We start from the raw sequence: 19,114 nt of genomic DNA, 5'->3' as shown, positions 1-19,114 counted from the left end.
CGTGCCCATTTAATAGAAAATTAATAAGAATCAATAAGACTTCAGTTCATTGAGCGTATCAGATGGCGCTGGCATGTAGATAACAATCAGAAACAATGAAGAAAAGTTTACCTGCTGCTCGTATTGCCGCCGGCGACGACATAACGTCGGTTACAGTTATTCCACACGTTTGCCCCCGTCGTATGGCCGACCGATTCTTCTGTCTGACTGCAGCCAATAGCGTGCGTTCTTTGATTGGCGGCTAATTTGCATATGCAAATGAGGTCTCCAAAGCAATGCCTCCGACTCCAAAGTCTGCGTGGAATCAATATTCCGAAGTGTAGCAAATGGAAACAGCCTATGGCGTTTAATATCTGAGATGTATTATAATTAAATCAAGGGGGTAATGCGCAATATTCCCTCGAGTTACTCGATATCTCACGTTTTTTCATAAATTTCATGACTACTCATTTGATATGATCAACTATTCACTTTAACTAAGTTTCTCGGACACACGCAACTAATCAAGACTCGACGCCCGAAATAATTGCTCACATATTAATACAGTGACAGTATTCGCCGTCATCCCAGCCGCTTCAGCAGTGTCGACCTTACTTCTCCACGTCGCACGGAAATCTAATTAGTCGAAGCCAACAGTTTGCTGGTGTAGCACCGCATTGGAACTGAAAGCGCGTTCTCGGCAAAAGCAGAACCGAAAATGGATTACCCGTACCTTGGACAGCATAACACCTTCGATGCCTCGTGCGGGATTCCGGGTATGGAGACGGCACTCCAGAACTGCAACATCCCCTGCAGCTACGGGGACTCGAACCCGTTCGGCCAGATGGCCCAGGGGTACCGCTACAACGGCGTCCGGAGCTTCCCGCCCGGCCCGACCATGGGATCGGCTTCGTGCAGCATGATGGCTCGCCCGCGCGATCATACCCAACCGCCGGTTTTTCCTTCTGGTAAGTAAACTTGATTTTCCTGTTTATGTTACAGCAACGGCGCGGTGAAAATAAGATTTAGACTGGTAAATTGTTTTAGTATGCCTTAACCATGTTAGGGCCGTCTACTTAGCGGCGATGATTGCCAAAAATCGAATTACTTTATGTAGAAATGTGAGTTTTGCATAATTTCCACCCAAGCCGAAAATTTGGTATTTATTTATGACACTTGGGCGATTGAAAGAGAGAAATGTTGAAAAATCAAATTTGTCCGGCCATCAACCATGGTTAGCGGGAGTATATTTGACTTGACGTCGGTCCTGAGACGCATTCTGTTACGTTATATGCCATGTGGCTTTTGCGAAACTCTTCGTCAAGAATTAGATTATTTCGTAGATTGTAATTTTATAAAGAATATCAAATAACTCGTCTTATTTCATTTATACTCTCGTTATTTGTTCGCAAATTATATCAACCGCCATCGAAACACCCGTGTGTGTCTTAATGAACGTAGGGTGTCGGAGGCAATTTTCAGATTTTATCACCAATATAGACGGGTTTAAATCTTAATTCGAGCGGAGTAGTCGCGGTGGTGGGTTTCCTTTGCTCGACGTAGATCTAATAATGCATTGTATAAATGCTATTAGAGACCGGTTGATGAAATAAAGACATTCAAATCGAGTGAGCCGGATTATATCAAATAAGACTTCGGCAACATTAAGCATACCGGTACTATGATTGACTAATTCCTTGACCAGAAAAGAAAAAGGGGCAACACAATAAAGATTGAATGTTCAAATTTGGACTCACCAAATCTAAGAGTCACGCAAAACGATGCGCACGTGATACTGTTCCAAGCTGGCAAACAATGTCGTTTTGAATGGGATTAATGAAATACAAATATTTAAGTTCGTTGTTGTTGTTTCTGTGCGCAATACAAAATATTTAAATTAAAATAAGTTTTTAAAAATGTTTTGTGAATTTATCCGGTAAATTTAAATCTGTTATTTCTATTTGTCATGTTTTTATGAAATGTGTAGTATTTGAAAAAGGAGTATATTGGGCGATTTGGTGGACTGTTCTAATGCTCGATTTTGTTATTGAATTTTATTTTGCTCACGGCGACTTTTATAAGTGGATGTTCAAATTTACAAGCATAGTCACTAACGAAAAACAAGAAGTGCGATAAAGTGGACAACTGTCGCGTTTGTATGAATCGTTTATCAAACAGGGTGTGTGGAATTGTTTTCAGTTTTGTGTACAAGGAAATCTGTACACTTCAGAAACGGAACAATAAAATCGAAAAACTTAACACCAGGGGAGATTTTCATTTTACCTACCGCAAGTTTTATTTTAGACAAGTGCTCATTTGCATGAACAATACAGGACAATAAATGCAACACACAAAACATGACCCAAGCTGTGGTCACGGCCTTGGGACGTTTTTAACCCATTTATGCCTAGTGGACTCTCCCATCCTTCAAAATTGGATCAATTTATTTCCAAAATAAGGGATGTCTAGTATATTTATTTCTTTATTTAGAATATTTCTTACAGAAATTCCGTTCAGCAAACAGCGCAGACCCTGATAAGTTTTTTTCTCGTGCAGACATATATTTTACTTAAAAAATAGTTCAATTTAAAATTGTTAATGAGCATTTTATTCCACGAATAATAATTAAGTATTGCCCCACGCGAAATTGATAAAAATGATAATAATCGCACCGTAAATAATGTGCAAAATTCAGATAAAAATTAAAAAAACTGTTCTGCAATTACATCGCGCTGTACCACAATTAAAATGACCAGACATAGTTTCGAGTTAAATTTATATTTATTTCCTCATTTTTCATTATTTTTCATTATGAATTATTTGATATAAAATGGCCATGTACAAAACTGTTTCGAATCGTTTCGGAATCTTCTTCGTTTCATTCAAAATCAGGTTGTTTTGGTAAAATATTAGGCAACCAAAGAGTATAGATAATGGAATTTCAAAAGCAAAACTAAAAACGAAATTGATGCATGACATATATGGTTTACCGCATTCAAATTATATGTGTATCGTATGGAAGTTATGTGTTTCAATAATGTAAATGAGCCGCGTCGTGCGAAAAGGGGTCTTATGTCATATGTGGAAAATGTAGTTCCAGACCAGTCTGCGCGATTGCGCAATATGGTCAGGGGCTACACTGTCCGTTACCGAAAGCGTCAAACCGTAGGTGATTTTATAACCTAATAAGACTTCACAATCAAAGTACATTGCTGCATTTATTAAAATATGAATTAATTAGAAAAAATGTACACATCGGATGTGTACGTGAAAAGTGAATGTTTAAACAACATTATGTTCTTATATTATTTATATCATTTATAAAATCACGATGGTATTATGTTAATGAGATAATCTTTCAGTTACTCAGATAAGTGGCATTAATGCGATTGTACCCTTAATTCCGTCAATATCTTATTTTAATTCCCATTCTTCTTTATTTTAATAACTCCTTCAGCAGTATCGATGTATTTAAAGATCGAGGACGAAAATGACAGGACAATCTGTTTTGTCTTCTCCACTTTTTTGTTATATAACATATTCATCAGTTGCAGCAAATTCATGCGTTTTGATGCAAGGAATTTACAATTTCTTAATTTGTACTCTATAAGATAATAAGCTTTGCATCATTTTAGGTCACTTGTTTTTCATCAACAAACTTCAAAAGTGCTAAAAATCTAAAAATGAAAATGTATTTTTTGCAATGATATCTAACTTCAATAATATACAATATCATAAACAAAACATTTAACATCTACCAAGGAGCTGAGTAACTGTCATTCTTTTAACCATACAATACGCATATTAGCAACACCACCAATAATAATAATAATAATAATAATAATAATAATAATAATAATAATGATAATAATAATCATAATCATAACCACCATCATCATCATCATCATTACATTAATATAATAATAATAATGATACAATAAAAATAATAATTATAGTATTAAATATGCATAATATATTAATATTTTTACTTTTTTATTATTATCATCATTACTTTTATTATTGCTTAAATGCATATTTTATGGTCAAAACAACAATGTTACAGTAATTAAACCTCTTATTATTATTATTATTATTATTATTATTATTATTATTATTATTATTATTATTATTATTATTATTATCATAATTATTAAATTAAATTTTAAATTGTAATGTATATGAATACATGTGTTGCCAGGAATTCTATGAGATACTTTAAAAGACAAACACAATTTACACGATTGAGATAAAATGTTATTAATGCACATATAAATATTTATTTTAATGTTATCATATGTAAACTTAAAATCGTAAAATAATCACTGAAATTGCATAAACATTTGTAATGGTCTCTCTTCTCGTTTATACTAACCAATACAAAAATATGGAAATATACCTGATTTGGGACAAAGTGAATTTTGTACACAGACAGATTTGATAAATATACGATCTTTCACACGTTGTCATGTCATACCATATTTTATTTCATTATTTTTAGAAATTTTGGATGAGTTTTATAAAAATAATTTTATGAAATGACAACAGGTGTCAGATCCTAAAATCGCATGCTTTTAAATTAAGCAAACACAATTATTATTAACGTAAACGTCGTGATACAAACGGAAAGTTGTTTATGATTCGTGACATCACATGCCGTGACAACGTAATTTCAGCAAAGTAACGTTACCCGATTGGTCAGTCGGGGCCAATGGAAACGCTACAAAATCCTTATTAAACATGTTTAATCTTTTTTTTGTTATTTGATACTTTATGGAAAACAGAATGTAGCTCAATAGTAAGTTTTCTTTTACTTCAACGGTTACTACTAATCACGTCATGTTATAGATATTCAGATGAATTTCAAACATTGCAAATTTCACACGTTTTTATTATATTGATCCCAATAACCAAGTTTAAAATGCCATCATATGTGCATGAAAGTAAATATATAACGATCTTCATGCAAGGGAAAACTTTCACAGTTTTTGAACGCGAATAGTATTTTTTCGAAAACAGCCTTTGTCCTGATGTCTTTTATCTTGTGTTCATTTTTTTGTGTTATTGAGCCACCTTGCATGCTTAGTTAAACACCTGAGGGATATCTGAGGTATTCTTTGCGACTGAATAGGAAACCATCCAGATGCAGATACTATTTTAATTATTTCACAAAGATCACAATAGAAATATTGAAACCTCTGAGAGACTCTCCCGCAAGTAACACAGTCAATAACAAGTGGCTAATGGTCTAAACAATATAGTACCAATTTAACTACAAAGAATAAACAATACTTATTTATTTATTTTGACCTTGCAGTCAAGGATAACCCATGAAAGTGCATGCACTTATTTCCAATGGGGTCCTTTGAGACAGCAAGCAGGAGAGTACAGTATTGGGATACAAGGAATTCGGGTGCGATACCCTAGCTCTTTGCGAATAGATCCATTGGTTCTTTTACGTGCTCAGTGTATAGCACCGATACACGCGAGAATTACCTGGGTTTCATACTCTAGTCGGGTTGGAAACACTTGAAGCATTTCTGAAATTTCCAGCGCCCCGGCCGGGAATTGAACCGGGGACCTCTGGAATGGTAGACCAGAGTGTTTCCACTCGAACATCGCACCACACAGATACTTGATGTGTTACATTAAAAAAACGGATTCCCCACCCCGCACGACATGTGTTCGGTCGTTTAAAGATGAATTGCTTCCTTACAAAAAGCCTTAACCAGTATCTATATTTGCAAAAGTAACTAAATAGAAATAATTACTTACTTTTAGATAATTCAACAACCATTGAAAAAAAGAGTTGCTACACAATTTTAATTTCATTTATTTTATGATATGTTAAAACCTATGATAAAACTTATAATAAAAAATATAATTAAATTGCAAACTTGGCTCTGATGCTTTAATGGACAAATTATATTCACGTGAGACCTTTTGGTGTTGGTGTTTACTGTAAGCCAGGGTGCATAATAACGGGACTTTATTGGGTTCCCATTTAAACGTATATTAAATGTAAACGCATTTAAATTTAAAACAGGTAAACCAATTTTTCTAAAGAATTTCAACTGGTGCAAAAGGACAGATTTTTATGCTGCTTATGGCAATGTGAAAACATGATAATTACTTGATTTAACAAGAATGTGTACTTGTTCAAATATTCTATTTTTACTGCATTCATGTATACGTTTATGCTTCACGCAACGTGACACTTTGTCACCGATTTCAGACGCATTCAGTGATTTATTATTATACCTAAAGATATCGGCACAAAATGCAAGCAAATCTGTCTTTTATGCACTAAAGATGTTTGCAAATGTATTTCAAAACTTGAGATATTTGCAAATATAAAGTTCTTAACGGTTTGTTTACATTCTGTCGAGCCCGTGGGTAAGCCCCTGAAAACTCCGTTGATTCTGCAGCCTGAAGCAGGCAGTGCATGAGACCTGTTGGTGTTGGTGTTTACTGAAAGAAGTTAGTACACCGTGAATGGCATTAGTTTTCTACGCGGTTTTAACGTTTTAGAAAAACTCGTTCTTTTTTTCCTTCCTAAACATTTTGCGATTAATATTTGTTTACTTCGTGCCAGGAAGTTTGTTTTTGTGTTAACATAAACAAGTTCATATACTCAAACCTATTCACTGCAATTTTACATATGATAACATACTTGCGTTATTATTGCTTTTGTCAATTGAATTAGCGATGATTTAATGCAACGACGAATCATCTGACAATAGCCATGGCGATTAGCAGAGTAAGATATTTATGACTACATTTGAATTCCGTGTAAAGAATGAGTCGATCGTCTGATGCAAGCATCATTTACACGTGCAGTACTAACTTATTAAACAAAACTTAACGCTTACCCTTACATCACAAAATTGCGATGCGATGCCACCATACTTCATATTTACACACTAATTCTGACAACGACAAAAAACATTATGTCGCACAACTCCTACGAAAATTAAAATTTCATCCGTCTTTTCGCGACAGTGGCATAATGCCGGAGAAACCGATGCATCGTCAATTAAAGAGTGCATTAATTATTCATGTCCTATATAGACATGTCCCGCTTGATTCTCCCGAAATTGTTCCGAAATTGCTCCTATCCGGTAATTACTCTAAGGATATTTAGACGGGTTTCTTATTCCCGGCGGAACCACAGTCACACAGTCTGTGACGTTCGCTTTTGGACTGTCACCTTGCCGGTAGTAATACTTGCCGGCGTTCACACATAGCAAATGAAACTCTCGCACTCCCTGAAAGTGCTTAAAATCCCTTGTCAAATTCTGCAGAGACTCGTCGACGAAGCTCTGGGCGTTCACAGGTCTTACTGTCACCAGAACCCACGTGCGACGCGATGCGCGTTCAGTCCATTCCGCCTGGTCTAAGACTGATGTCGGAGGCAGAAGGTCTTTTTGAAATATTATTTCCAGAACATTAATCACTGCTTTTTTACTTTTGTTTTATTTTTATTTTAGGCATTTAAGCAAATAAATCCCGGGAAATCGACAGTGTTTTTCAAACCAAGCAAAACAAGAAATATGGCGTTTTTTTATAATGAAAATATCATGAAATCTACCGGCATTAAATAAATAGCGATCACTTAGCAAACAGAAAGACCTACAAATTACTGCGCTTTTCTTTACGAGCATATTTTTGGGGAATTTGTGATAATGTTATCTATTGATACCAATTTTTAATATACATAAACAAACCAATGCATACATTCATTTCAAATTACAGTATAAACGTCATACTCCGGACTCGCACGAACTACTATACGTCTGATTCAGCCGCTGATAGAAAGCAATAACAGACCACAATTTTTATCTACTACGCTTCATCGGTTATTCTCAGCTGTTCCCAATCGAGTTCATGTATATGATTATGTCTTTACAAGTATACATGTTAACATGCTTATGACATCCTACCGCGTATGAGCCTGCTTTAGGTGAAGACCCGCAGTGTGTCCAAAACTCCTCCCTAATAATTGAGTCGTGTTCTGAGAAAACTGGGCATAATGCATGTGCGTAAAGTGTCGTCCCAGATTAGCCTGTGTAGTCCGCACAGGCTAATCAGTGACGACACTTTCCGCGTTTATGACATTTTTCGTTTAAATGAAGTCTCTTCTTAGAAAGAATCCAATTAAGGCGGATAGTGTCGTCCCTGATTAGCCTGTGCGGACTGCACAGGCTAATCTGGGACGACACTTTACGCATATGCATTATGCCCAGTTTTCTCAGAACGCGACTCAATTTTAGAGAGCCACGAATATTGGGTCAATTTTGAACAAGAGCTACAATTTCCAGATTTTTTGTAATTAACGCTATTCAACGTTGGATTGGTTTTGTGCTGGGGGGGGGGGGGGGGGGCGGAGTACTCAAAAGGCCCCCCACCTGTCCGGTAAAATGAAAACTAACCAAACTTAAATGCGCCGTTAGCGGGGATTGAACCAGTGTCGCCTTGGTTAGAAGCGATGGTAATGATACCATGAAACCTTGTGTCACTTTATAGGTCTGGATCTATCCTGGCATACACCAGAGATACATGTTCGCAGCTCTAATGCATATAGCGAAACCTCTACCATTCTAAAATAACGGAGCAACCCAATTAAGCTGCAGTTGATCACGATGGCCATTAATAGGTTGGTAATTGTGAAAATAAATGGCAACTCATTATTCAATGTGATTCAAGATTTAAGGAATATTAAGGTAATCTAAAACACCTGAACCGGGTTTATATGAACACTATGTTATTCGTCTTACATTATCGATGTAAAAATGCAATTAAGGTTATGGCTGATGTTTATACTTTGACACCGTCATATAACGGTTATAAAGAGTTCTTATTTTCCTGTGATGAAAAAATATCATATACAAAATACTGAATACATTTTAATTTGTAACATATCTTGTATTCATATGGTCTTTTTCGACATTCTCTTTCTAATCAATTCCCGAAGGCATTCCCGTTTGAATACCCGAGAAGGGTAAACGCAAACATGTTCTATTTTCTTAGAACTTTGATCCATTTTGGAGTACTCAGACCTATTATTTTAATGCAACTTAATAATAATTTGCGCATATGGGAGCTACGCGTTGTGATCAATTTAATCACAACTCTTAGCGTTTGATACTGTTGTGAATCTCGGAAATCGATGAAGTTTTGTTAAGGGCCATTTCTACGTGTAACTAACGGTATTAAGTACTCATGGGTATCAATCAAAGTTTCAATTGTCCAATACCCCACCCGCTGTTCTCTGTAATTAATATGCCTCATTCAAAGTTAAAGGACCATTACGCCTTCTGACCTTTATTCATTGGTGTCGCCGCGAAGTGATCAAGTTAATCAAAACACAAATCACAAGTGTTAAATTACCGATTTGTCCGAGAGGGAAGAATCATCGCCATGGCAGCAGGAAATATTACGAAAAACCAGTGAAATATGGAACCTCAGTAAACTGTCGTCTGTTGCGATATTTTCCGCGCGATTGTTGTCGCAAAGCGTTCTGTTCTGACGAAGAGTCACGTGACGGCGAAAGATCGCACGCGCGGTGTACTGATTTTTCTCCCTGAATTTGCATACTAACCGGGAATGGTTGTCGAGGAGTTATTGAAGCACCGTTGCATCTATTTAACAAATGATAACAATTTGTATAACGTTTAGTAACGGTTTGATGTCACACCATGATACCCCTGGTAACACAATGACGTCGTGTCACGCGACATAGCCCGGAAACATGTTCAACAACTATCAGCATTGTTTTCGCCGTGTAAACGAGAAGTTAATGATGTTATAATATACTTTCATGCTGACTTAATGTGAGCCCATTTAAAACCTGTTTCCTATTGTCCTTCACTGACATGCGCGTGTTGCAAACGACCCACAATCTGTTACTAAAATATTTGAATATTGAAGTAAACTATTGTATTGTCTCGAAATTTTATGGAGAAAAACAGATTATCTCGACAATCATTTTGTTCGAATAGCTGGTTTGTTACATGTAAAAGACATGTAAGCAGCTGTAATTGAAATGACATGAAATAACTGTTCAATAATTGGTGCAATTCACGTTTTAGTTGAACAAAAGTGTTGTTTTTAACACTAACCTGTTATTTAACTGCTTGTAAAAAAAATCTAAAAAGGTAACCAATAACGCAAGTAGCTCCCGAGCCGACAATGACCAATCGAGCATCATTAATGATCCTGAGCGGATAAGTGCCGGCGGAACGTTGTTTCTTGTTTCTTCTCTCTAAAATAGAGATAAAGAAACGTGGATCAAACTTTGATATTTATTTATGTAAAAAAAAATGTATTCGACAAAAATTAACTGAAAATGTATTAACTTAATTTGCACTTTCATGATTGAGCCATTATTCTATAGTGTCACTTCTTGGGCTTGGCTTTATTTTCTTCGAGCATCCCCACGTACCGGTTCTTAGCCGACCATCACTATATACATGTATAGTGATGCTTGATTAGGAATCAAACTAACCGGGGGTCATGTGAAACTTCTAAAGCTTAACCACTGGCCCTTCCCCTTTCATGCTTACAGTCGCAAATACATGTACTTACCATCATCTAGGCATCAACTTTATTTGTCTTTGGATAGGGTAAATTTTTAATGGTATATACGACGTAAACATTGTTCGTTTCAGGATGCTTGCCGAAAATACTACAGGTTAGAAATAACTAAATGAATACTCAAAACGTACCGACTTTAGCCTCAATCATCATGTGCTTATCTGTTTGATTAATGCAACAATTTTGTGGCTAGTTTTAGCAAAATATTCACAGACTCAATATATCATTAAAAATAATACGGTCGGCAAAGTTGCCGGAAACAAACATAGTTTACGGCTTCAAGGTCTGAAATAAAATTAATCATGTTTACATCGCGGAGATTGCGATTGTGTAGTAACACATTTGGGCAAATTTGCATCATTTTAAGTGTTACACTATTTAATTAGTGATAAATACAAGCTTAATGTAATATACGCCATGTAGCCAATACATATAATAGAGCCTCACAATAAAAACAGTTCGGTAAATACTAAGTGCTAAAAAAGTAGTAAATCTTGACGCATCAATTGTGTTTCTTTTCTTTCCTTTTTGCGCGTGTTTGTTATAGAATCTGTCGTTCCGTAATAAATTATTCACACGGCGGAGTAAGATTTATCCATCACAAAAAGAACCCTTAATCAGCCTCTGACGATCTTTCTACTTGACAAATTACATGTCATTGACGCTTTCTTAATTGGAAATTTATTAAATAAAAATTATTTTCTTTCGAGTGCGCATGCGCGATTTCCATTGAAAATCCCACGCCGTACAGTGGTCGTCTGTATTGTACGCCGTGCAGGAATTAAGACGGAGCACATCGTTAAATCCGAGGATGAATACAAATGTAACCCAATGTCAAGCAAATTCAGTTAACTTTCCATAAAATTGATATCAGTATGCAGGAACGATATTGTTTTGTGTGGAAAGGTAAAGCGAACTCCCCGAAGTAAATTACTCGAATCACTCAAGTGTATAAGCAGGGAACAGTTCCATTACCATTTTTAAAATGTTTCTTTATCCGACCTAATAAGATATGTCCAAATACAATATATTATAGTATGTACGGATGAAGGCTGTCAATATTAGGTATGTAATTTTGCTTTGTTGTTTTAATGGAACAACTTATGTCATGAGGCTCAAAGAATTAGATACACGTACATGTTGTATGCCTTACTCCAAATTGCTTTCTCGTTTGCATTTTAGAGAAAAACTAACTTGTTGTAATTCATGTTTAAAAAAATATTGTGTTATGGTCGTGGACTAAAACATGCAGCACATAATTAGGCTGCATATCAAACGCATGATATGTGGTAATACTATATTCTACAAATATTCAAATAATACAAAACTGATCAAAGCATGACTTTCATTGTGTTTTTCCCGTATGTTATTGGTCTTTCTTTGGTCCTTCTCGAGAAAAGATACAGAGAAATATCCATACATAGTACAGAAACGATACAGGGTCGATCGCAATGGACGCAAGCGATTCATTACAAATCGTTGAAGGTTTAGTCAGTTCCCATGAGATAGCATTACGGGCCATTGTCGATTTAACTTCGCCCGGTTGACAAAAACCAGACCCCTCTTGGAGAGATCGCGTTTGCATGCAGCCGACCTGCGTTTCTATTGTTCCAATTTAGATCAGACTAACCAGCCAAATAAGGCGAACGGGGGAAGTTTATATCAAATAAGCATTTTAAGTAAAAACAACAGCTTTCTTCAGTCGTTGTTGATTAATAAATTGCATTCATATTCAACGAGAAATACCTAGATACGCTGAAATTACGTTAATATCGATACAGTACAAAATAGAAAAAAAAACGTTACTTTCGCAAATACATTTACTTGTAATTGCTGTACTGTCGGTCACATCAATTCATATTAGATTGATATGCCGAACACTAGCTATTTTCGTACGTATGAGTGCAGAGGTAAATTTGTCTCGGAATGTGGTTTTTTATAATACACAATCAGCATCGGATATAGCACCGGAACGTTAAAACAATCTAGAAACACACATACCCCTATAGGAAATTGTTAATTTGTCTACGCTCTGTTTTCTTATTCCACTGTTTTCTGTTTTCGTTTTTGTGAAGCCCGCTTGATGTCACAACAGTGGTTCGGAGAATGCACACGTTCGCCCAACCGAAAGTAAACGAACTGTAATTACATAATTATGCAATTTAAAAAATAAAGCATTCCATGCCTTGTGTGAACTGTGTGTAACATGTTTTACCGGTTCCCTATATCACAGGCCAAGGGCACACTTAGAGGTCACATTTCATATTGGGGCTTTCTACATCATATCCAGACACGAACCTCATCACTCATCATGCAATGCCAAAATAACGTTTAGCTATCAGGACAGAATATGTCGCGTGTAAGACTAACATCTCGAGATCAATGGGTAAGGTCACATTAAGAACATCAACGGTCATATTAGGCATTATATAGGTTGTGCAAACTTAATTTCATCATTCATCAAGTCATGTTGACTTACATGTAATGTGCAACAAAGGTTCAATATGAAATAACAGACAGAATGCTACTTAAAGACAACTTTCTCTGGCATATAAGGTCATATGAGACATGATACAGCATCTCCAGAAGGTAACAGCATTCATCAGGCAATGTTCGAATAACAAACCAAACATGTTTAGCGTGTGAAGATGGCGTGGTCATGCTTAATCAATTTCCCATAACCAAAGGTCAAGGTAAGACTTGGAGTTCAAAGGTCAAATATTGACATGATGCAACTTGTTAGACAGCAAAATTGCCACTCATTAGACTTTTCTATACCTTTCCTAAAATGTTAATCTTATGTGGACATCGGGTCAAATGCAATGCCCATCTTGATAAGGTCACATTTTAAGGTCCGTGCTCAAAACCGGGCACCATGCATCTTTAACAGACGGTAAATTCATCATTTGCCAATGTATTCGCAAGCCTCGTATGTTCCCCTCATGAAAAGGACGTGTTGCGACAAATAAACGTGTCCCGAGCTTTAATTTTATAAACTTACAATATGAATGGTATTCTTGACAACGCATTCGACATTCTGCCGACAGGAATTACGTTTAAGGTTTTGTTGAATATTGTACATGCAAAAGTCAAATTTTGTAACGATTAAAGAAAAAAATAACATGGACTTGTTAAATATTTTATAAGTACAAAACGACGTCTAAATTCCAAATCAGTTCCGTCATGGTGTGAAGCAAAACACCGAGGAAAGAATTATTGTGAGTTTTATCCTAATGTAGATGAAATTATAATTATCTAATAGTACTATGCGTTACAACGTCTTTGGTTTGGCAATTAATGCGCCAGCGCTTTCCATGCTTTTCTCGCGGACGACGTTAGTTGTATAGTGTTTAATATATTTCGCGTGCTTTCTTGTGGAAGAGATGATTTACACTTGCAGTACAATCCGAAAACCGAACTTGATTGGTTTGTCTATTCGCGTATATGAATGACAACATAATAAAGTTATGGCAAATGTCATTGTCCCGTTTTGGATTGGAAAAAAATCATGCATATACTATTTAGAAACTATATTAACAGAAAAATAAAAACGATCGTTTTAAACATGACTTATACAAACTTTAATATGTTTTGGAAATAACGATTGCTCCCATTTATTAAAAAATGCATAAAAGATACAACCATTGTGATTTTTGAGACGACAATGAACCTAACGTTTTCAAACAAACGTTTGGACATTTGGATTTAAGAGTTTATAAATCCAACAGTCGAATGCATCCTAATACGGATACACGAATATTCGAATATGATTTCAGGACTCGTTCCCAACTCTAATCTAAACTCTTTGGCGTCGCCTGGCGGGCATATGATGGACGCCATGTACCGTCCGAGATCCGGTAAAGATATGTAGACCATTACTGGCAAATACGATAGCAAAGTTCTTTTACCCCTCAATGGAGGAATATTTGTTTAAGTGATGTTTAATTGTCCAGATGTTGTGTCATTATGCAACTTCAAGGGAGTAATGGGCCATCAAAACCGGGATATCAGTCAATTTGTCAAAATATGAAACGTTTTTAGAAGCCGTATCAAAAAATATGACAATCTGACATCGCGGCATATTTTCCAGTAATAATGGAACTAAAATAGAATATCGTACTCGGTGTTCAAATGGCTAACGTCATACCAAGGGTTGATAAATCATTAGCTGCAATAAAATGGAAAAAAAGAGAAAATGCGCAAATAGTTTTGTGTTTTCTTTTGTGTGTTTTCTGTTCTTTGTTAATGAGATTTATGTTTATTTTTGTGGTGATGTGTTTTTTGTTACGTTTTTTATTAGCATCAGTTTAAGGAATGTTAATGCAGTTGTTGCTGCTTTCCTAATAATTAATAATGTTTACAATGTGTCTGCAAGAAATACATAATTGTACTAAGTGAATAATGGCTACTTTGCCATCAGTCTTGTAAACAAACATTTCCTTCCTGAAAAGGTTCATGGATTTTTATTAGTGATGTGCAGTCGAGTTACAAATAGCGGGCATTTCCAAATAGGGAAACTAAATAATGGTTAATGATACAAAGCTGTCTTTCCGACTTTTAATTTAAAAGCACCATTATGTTATTGCGTCAACCTGCTGTTATCCGAGCTGTAACAATAATGCATGACATATAAAATAATGCGTCAATACTGTTCTGCATCCCTTAACGCTTGAGAGATATATACAAGCATTAAGCGGTAAACCAAGATTTTAATGAAAACATCTTAACAGTGTATATTAAATGCGATCAGGTCCTAGATTTCCACTAATACAATTAGTCCTTATTTTGCGTATGAATGATCCATTGAGCCGCGTTCTATGAAAACATTGCTTAATACATGTGCGAAAAGTGTCGCCCTAGATTAGCATGTGCAGTCTTTTCAGGAACGCCACTTTTTGTATGAAATGAATTTTCGCTAAGAAGATTATCCTTGTAAACTAAAAATACCATACAAACAACAGGTGTGACACTTTACGCACATGCATTAGGCACAGTTTTCTCAAAACGTATTTCATGTTCAATAGCATTAAAACGAAAATCATACTCTCATTACCACTAGGTCTGTCGTATAAGATGTACCAGCACAGCCACGAGAACGGCATCAGTCCGGAGAAGCGGAAGCAGCGGCGGATACGCACGACGTTCACGAGCGCCCAACTGAAGGAGCTGGAGAAAGCGTTCTCGGAAACCCACTATCCCGACATCTACACACGAGAGGAGATTGCTATGAGGACGGACCTCACAGAGGCTAGAGTACAGGTGAGAGACGTACTGTTTGTGCTTATATTTGTAGCCTACTTTTTCGACACCTATACTCGGAGGAGATCAGCATTAGGACGGACCTAAAATAATCTAGAGTACAGGTGGGAGACGCGCTCTCGGTGTATATACTGGTAAGACCCTACCAAAACGGACCTAACAGATGCTATAATGCAGGTAAGAGAACCCATGTTTGTTTATATGTGTGTAGCTTTTTGTAACTTCCTGGCATATTTACTCGGGAGGAAATCGCCATAAGGATGAGTCGCACAGAAGCTTGAGCTCAAGTCAGAGACGCTAGGTTTGTTTTTATTCTTGTCGCATACAACCCAACCATTTTGTCATGAGAACGGATCTCACAGAAACGATAGTACAGGTGACGGACGCGGTGTCTGTGTAGTGTAAATGCTTGCACTCTATTACCCCGAGATCTACGCTCGTGAGGAGACAATGACGGACCTCACGTGTGTGATTGTGGATTTAAACAGTACAGTTTTCAATAAATTTGTTTAGTCCACCTGTTGATAAAGCACATTGAGGATCGACTTCATCGAGTCCAGAATGCAGGTGTACACGCAGAGATTCGTTGTTTGTATATGCGTGACACGGTGCTTTTACAGTTATACACGCATTCACAAGCGAGCAAATACACCTTGTTTGTGCTCAAGTCTTGGGAGATGATGACTGATCTGTTAATGTATTTTAGTGAACGAAATGGCCGAATAATACTTGTACAATACACGATATGTTTCATGGATCTACACAATACTTGTTCCGTATATAAATTGAAGAACATGCAATAGTCTTAATGCATAGTATTTGTCGATACTTTGCTTTTTTATTTATTGAAACTACAATTACATTCAGGCAAATATTTAATCACTGCAGTCTGTCATTACCATCGTTTTAACTTAAACAATAATAGTATAATGCATCTTGTCCACAGGTCTGGTTCCAAAATCGGAGGGCAAAGTTCCGCAAAATGGAGCGCGCGAAACAACAACAACAGCCGAGTCAACCACAGAGCCCCGCGGTGAAACAGGAAAACAACAACAGCGCAAACAACAATAACAGCACGAGCAACAACAATAACAATAACAATACGAAGGACAAGCCGAAGTCCATGGACGACAATCGAGGTAACACTTTTAATAATGAAACTGTTTATAACTACTGAAAATTGATTGACAAATACATATAGATATGGTGGAAGACTTTTACGATATCGTTCTGGCTCGTTTGCGGGTTTGAAGAAGCAACAAGAAGGAACGACAAAAAGTGCGCCAAGACCAAATTGATGAAATGTTCCGCACTTTGTAAAATATATAAGACAGAACCAACAAGGGCACCAATGCGACAATAAAACATGTGTCGCCTTATTCCATTCTGGCCGGTATATTTGTCGTTTTTTTGGAGAGGAAAAGAAATAAACCCAACCGAGATGAGTTTTAAGTTCCAAAATACGAGAAATATGCAATTTGTCACCCATTGTGTCTTTCCGGTGGGTCCAACTGTTATTGTCTTTCAAACCCGCCAACACCTTAGAACGCTATTGCAGAACTCAGGCACCATACATATGAACTCGTTATTACAAAACATATATGCCGCGCTCTGTGAAAGGGGGGTTTAATGCATGTGCGTAAAGTGTCATTAGATTAGCCTGTGCATTAAGCATAGATGATTAGGGACGCCAATTTCCGCATAAACTTGATTTTTGCTTAATAGAGACTTTTTTGAAACGAAAGACATCGTAACAGCGGAAAGTGTCGTCCCTGATAATCGTCATTTACACACATGCATTATGTCCTCTTTCACAGAGCGCGGCTCATATGTACTCGATATGACAAAAATACCATTCCTGTGGCTTGTTTACACATATATGTACGTGTCCGTTAAGAAAATAATCGCAATACAAGTATTCACTAGACCATGCTGAACCATCGAGAGTTTCGGCTTTTCTTCTTCCGTTACAGCACTCCTTCTAGACAAAAGAAGGTGTGCCGGCGCTTATTGATAAAGGGTGAACACTGTGCAAAGGTGCTCAGTAAAGTGGTATTTTAAAATCATTAACTTATCCAATACGAAATAATATGATACCTCGACATCAAATTGTAAATTGTGCTTCAAAACCAAATGCACAATAAATACCACAACAAATGCCTGGTCGACAGTTTAGCGCACCATCTTGTATGTACAGAGTTATAGAGCTGACTTATTGTATCAGTTGACAAACTATTTCGTTGTTACAGCAAAGTCGCCGCAAGAGAGTCAGAAGTGGCCCAGCCCAATCAACAACGCAAATAAAATGACGTCATCAATGTTGGGGGTGCCGTCACTTCCTGGTCCGTATTCGAGCATACTTTCGTCCAATGTAAATGACTATCAACAGAATGTCATGGACTCGAAAATGCCACTTTCTTCTCCTATGTTTTGAAGATATTTTTAATGACTGAATACAGCATGTAAATATCGTCATGTAAGATTCATGCATTGTGCAATATATTCATCTTTTATTTGGGTATTTATTTTTTATATGTGTCCGCATACAATATTTACGATCCGTTTGTGCTAGTTAATGAGTTACGTTCTAAGGCATTATTTTAATATCAACCATTTACGAACATGTACTTTGATTCCAAGGTACAAGGTTTTCATATATACACGTGTATACTGCGAGGAACTGTGGGACAAGAAACTTTCTACTACCGGAATAGTATCCATTTTTTATTATTATTATTACTTGGCACAGATCAAATAGTTATTGTATTTATTTAGCCGTTTATAATATCTATGTGGATGCATCAGTCAAAAACAAACAGACTACCATTCATTCACAAGTCATCAAACTGTCTGTTTGTCGTTTAGAACAGGTTTTATTTTGTTTGGTTAACTAGCCTGCCTTGAGTTTTTCAGAGTAATTAATTTGAAGTAAAATTTATAAATACACATGATAAAGACAAAATTATATGTAGTTTTTTTATGTTCGCTTTTTATTTCTAATAAAATTACGGAGAATATTATTAGTTGACACGCCAATAATATATATTGTGTCTTTGATTGGGAATTTTGTTTTGTATTTTGAACGAAAGTTATTTGTAAAATGTAATACAAACAGAACGATTTGCTGTAGTTACATTGTTCGAACCAGAACTACACGCATTTTACTTGTCATTGACACTTGTGAGATTGTATTAAGTATTGTACAATTGTTTGCCAAAGTATATGTGCCAAATTTGGGTTGAGGTATTTTAATTTGTATACTGATCTCTGGTTTTCATCTCGT

At 36.3% G+C, this 19,114-nt stretch overlaps 1 protein-coding gene across 1 annotated transcript; it reads left to right on the top strand.

The window, feature by feature from the left end:
- Positions 1-697: 697 nt before the first annotated feature.
- LOC127879759 (paired mesoderm homeobox protein 2A-like) lies at positions 698-18,846 on the top strand. Its single transcript, XM_052426805.1, has 7 exons — positions 698-951; positions 8,068-8,083; positions 10,408-10,422; positions 12,206-12,233; positions 15,629-15,831; positions 16,778-16,970; positions 18,081-18,846. Exons 1-7 carry the CDS (start codon positions 698-700, stop codon positions 18,263-18,265), a joined length of 894 nt encoding a protein of 297 aa, XP_052282765.1. The 3' UTR covers positions 18,266-18,846.
- The last annotated feature ends 268 nt before the right edge of the window (positions 18,847-19,114 follow it).

The sequence above is a fragment of the Dreissena polymorpha genome, chromosome 4 (genome assembly GCF_020536995.1).
Source record: "Dreissena polymorpha isolate Duluth1 chromosome 4, UMN_Dpol_1.0, whole genome shotgun sequence".
In the NCBI taxonomy this organism is placed as follows: Eukaryota; Metazoa; Mollusca; class Bivalvia; order Myida; family Dreissenidae; genus Dreissena; species Dreissena polymorpha.
Note: the sequence above shows the minus strand (reverse complement) of the source record. Positions and strands in the feature narration are given on the sequence as shown.

Bases quoted from the DNA above. Each gene is read 5' to 3' on its own strand.
- LOC127879759 (XM_052426805.1), top strand. From the start codon at position 698: ATGGATTACCCGTACCTTGGACAGCATAACACCTTCGATGCCTCGTGC. The intron at 12,234-15,628 runs ATCAAATAAGCA...TCTCATTACCAC, and splicing joins GGCGAACGGGGGAAGTTTAT to TAGGTCTGTCGTATAAGATG. The intron at 16,971-18,080 runs GTAACACTTTTA...TCGTTGTTACAG, and splicing joins GTCCATGGACGACAATCGAG to CAAAGTCGCCGCAAGAGAGT.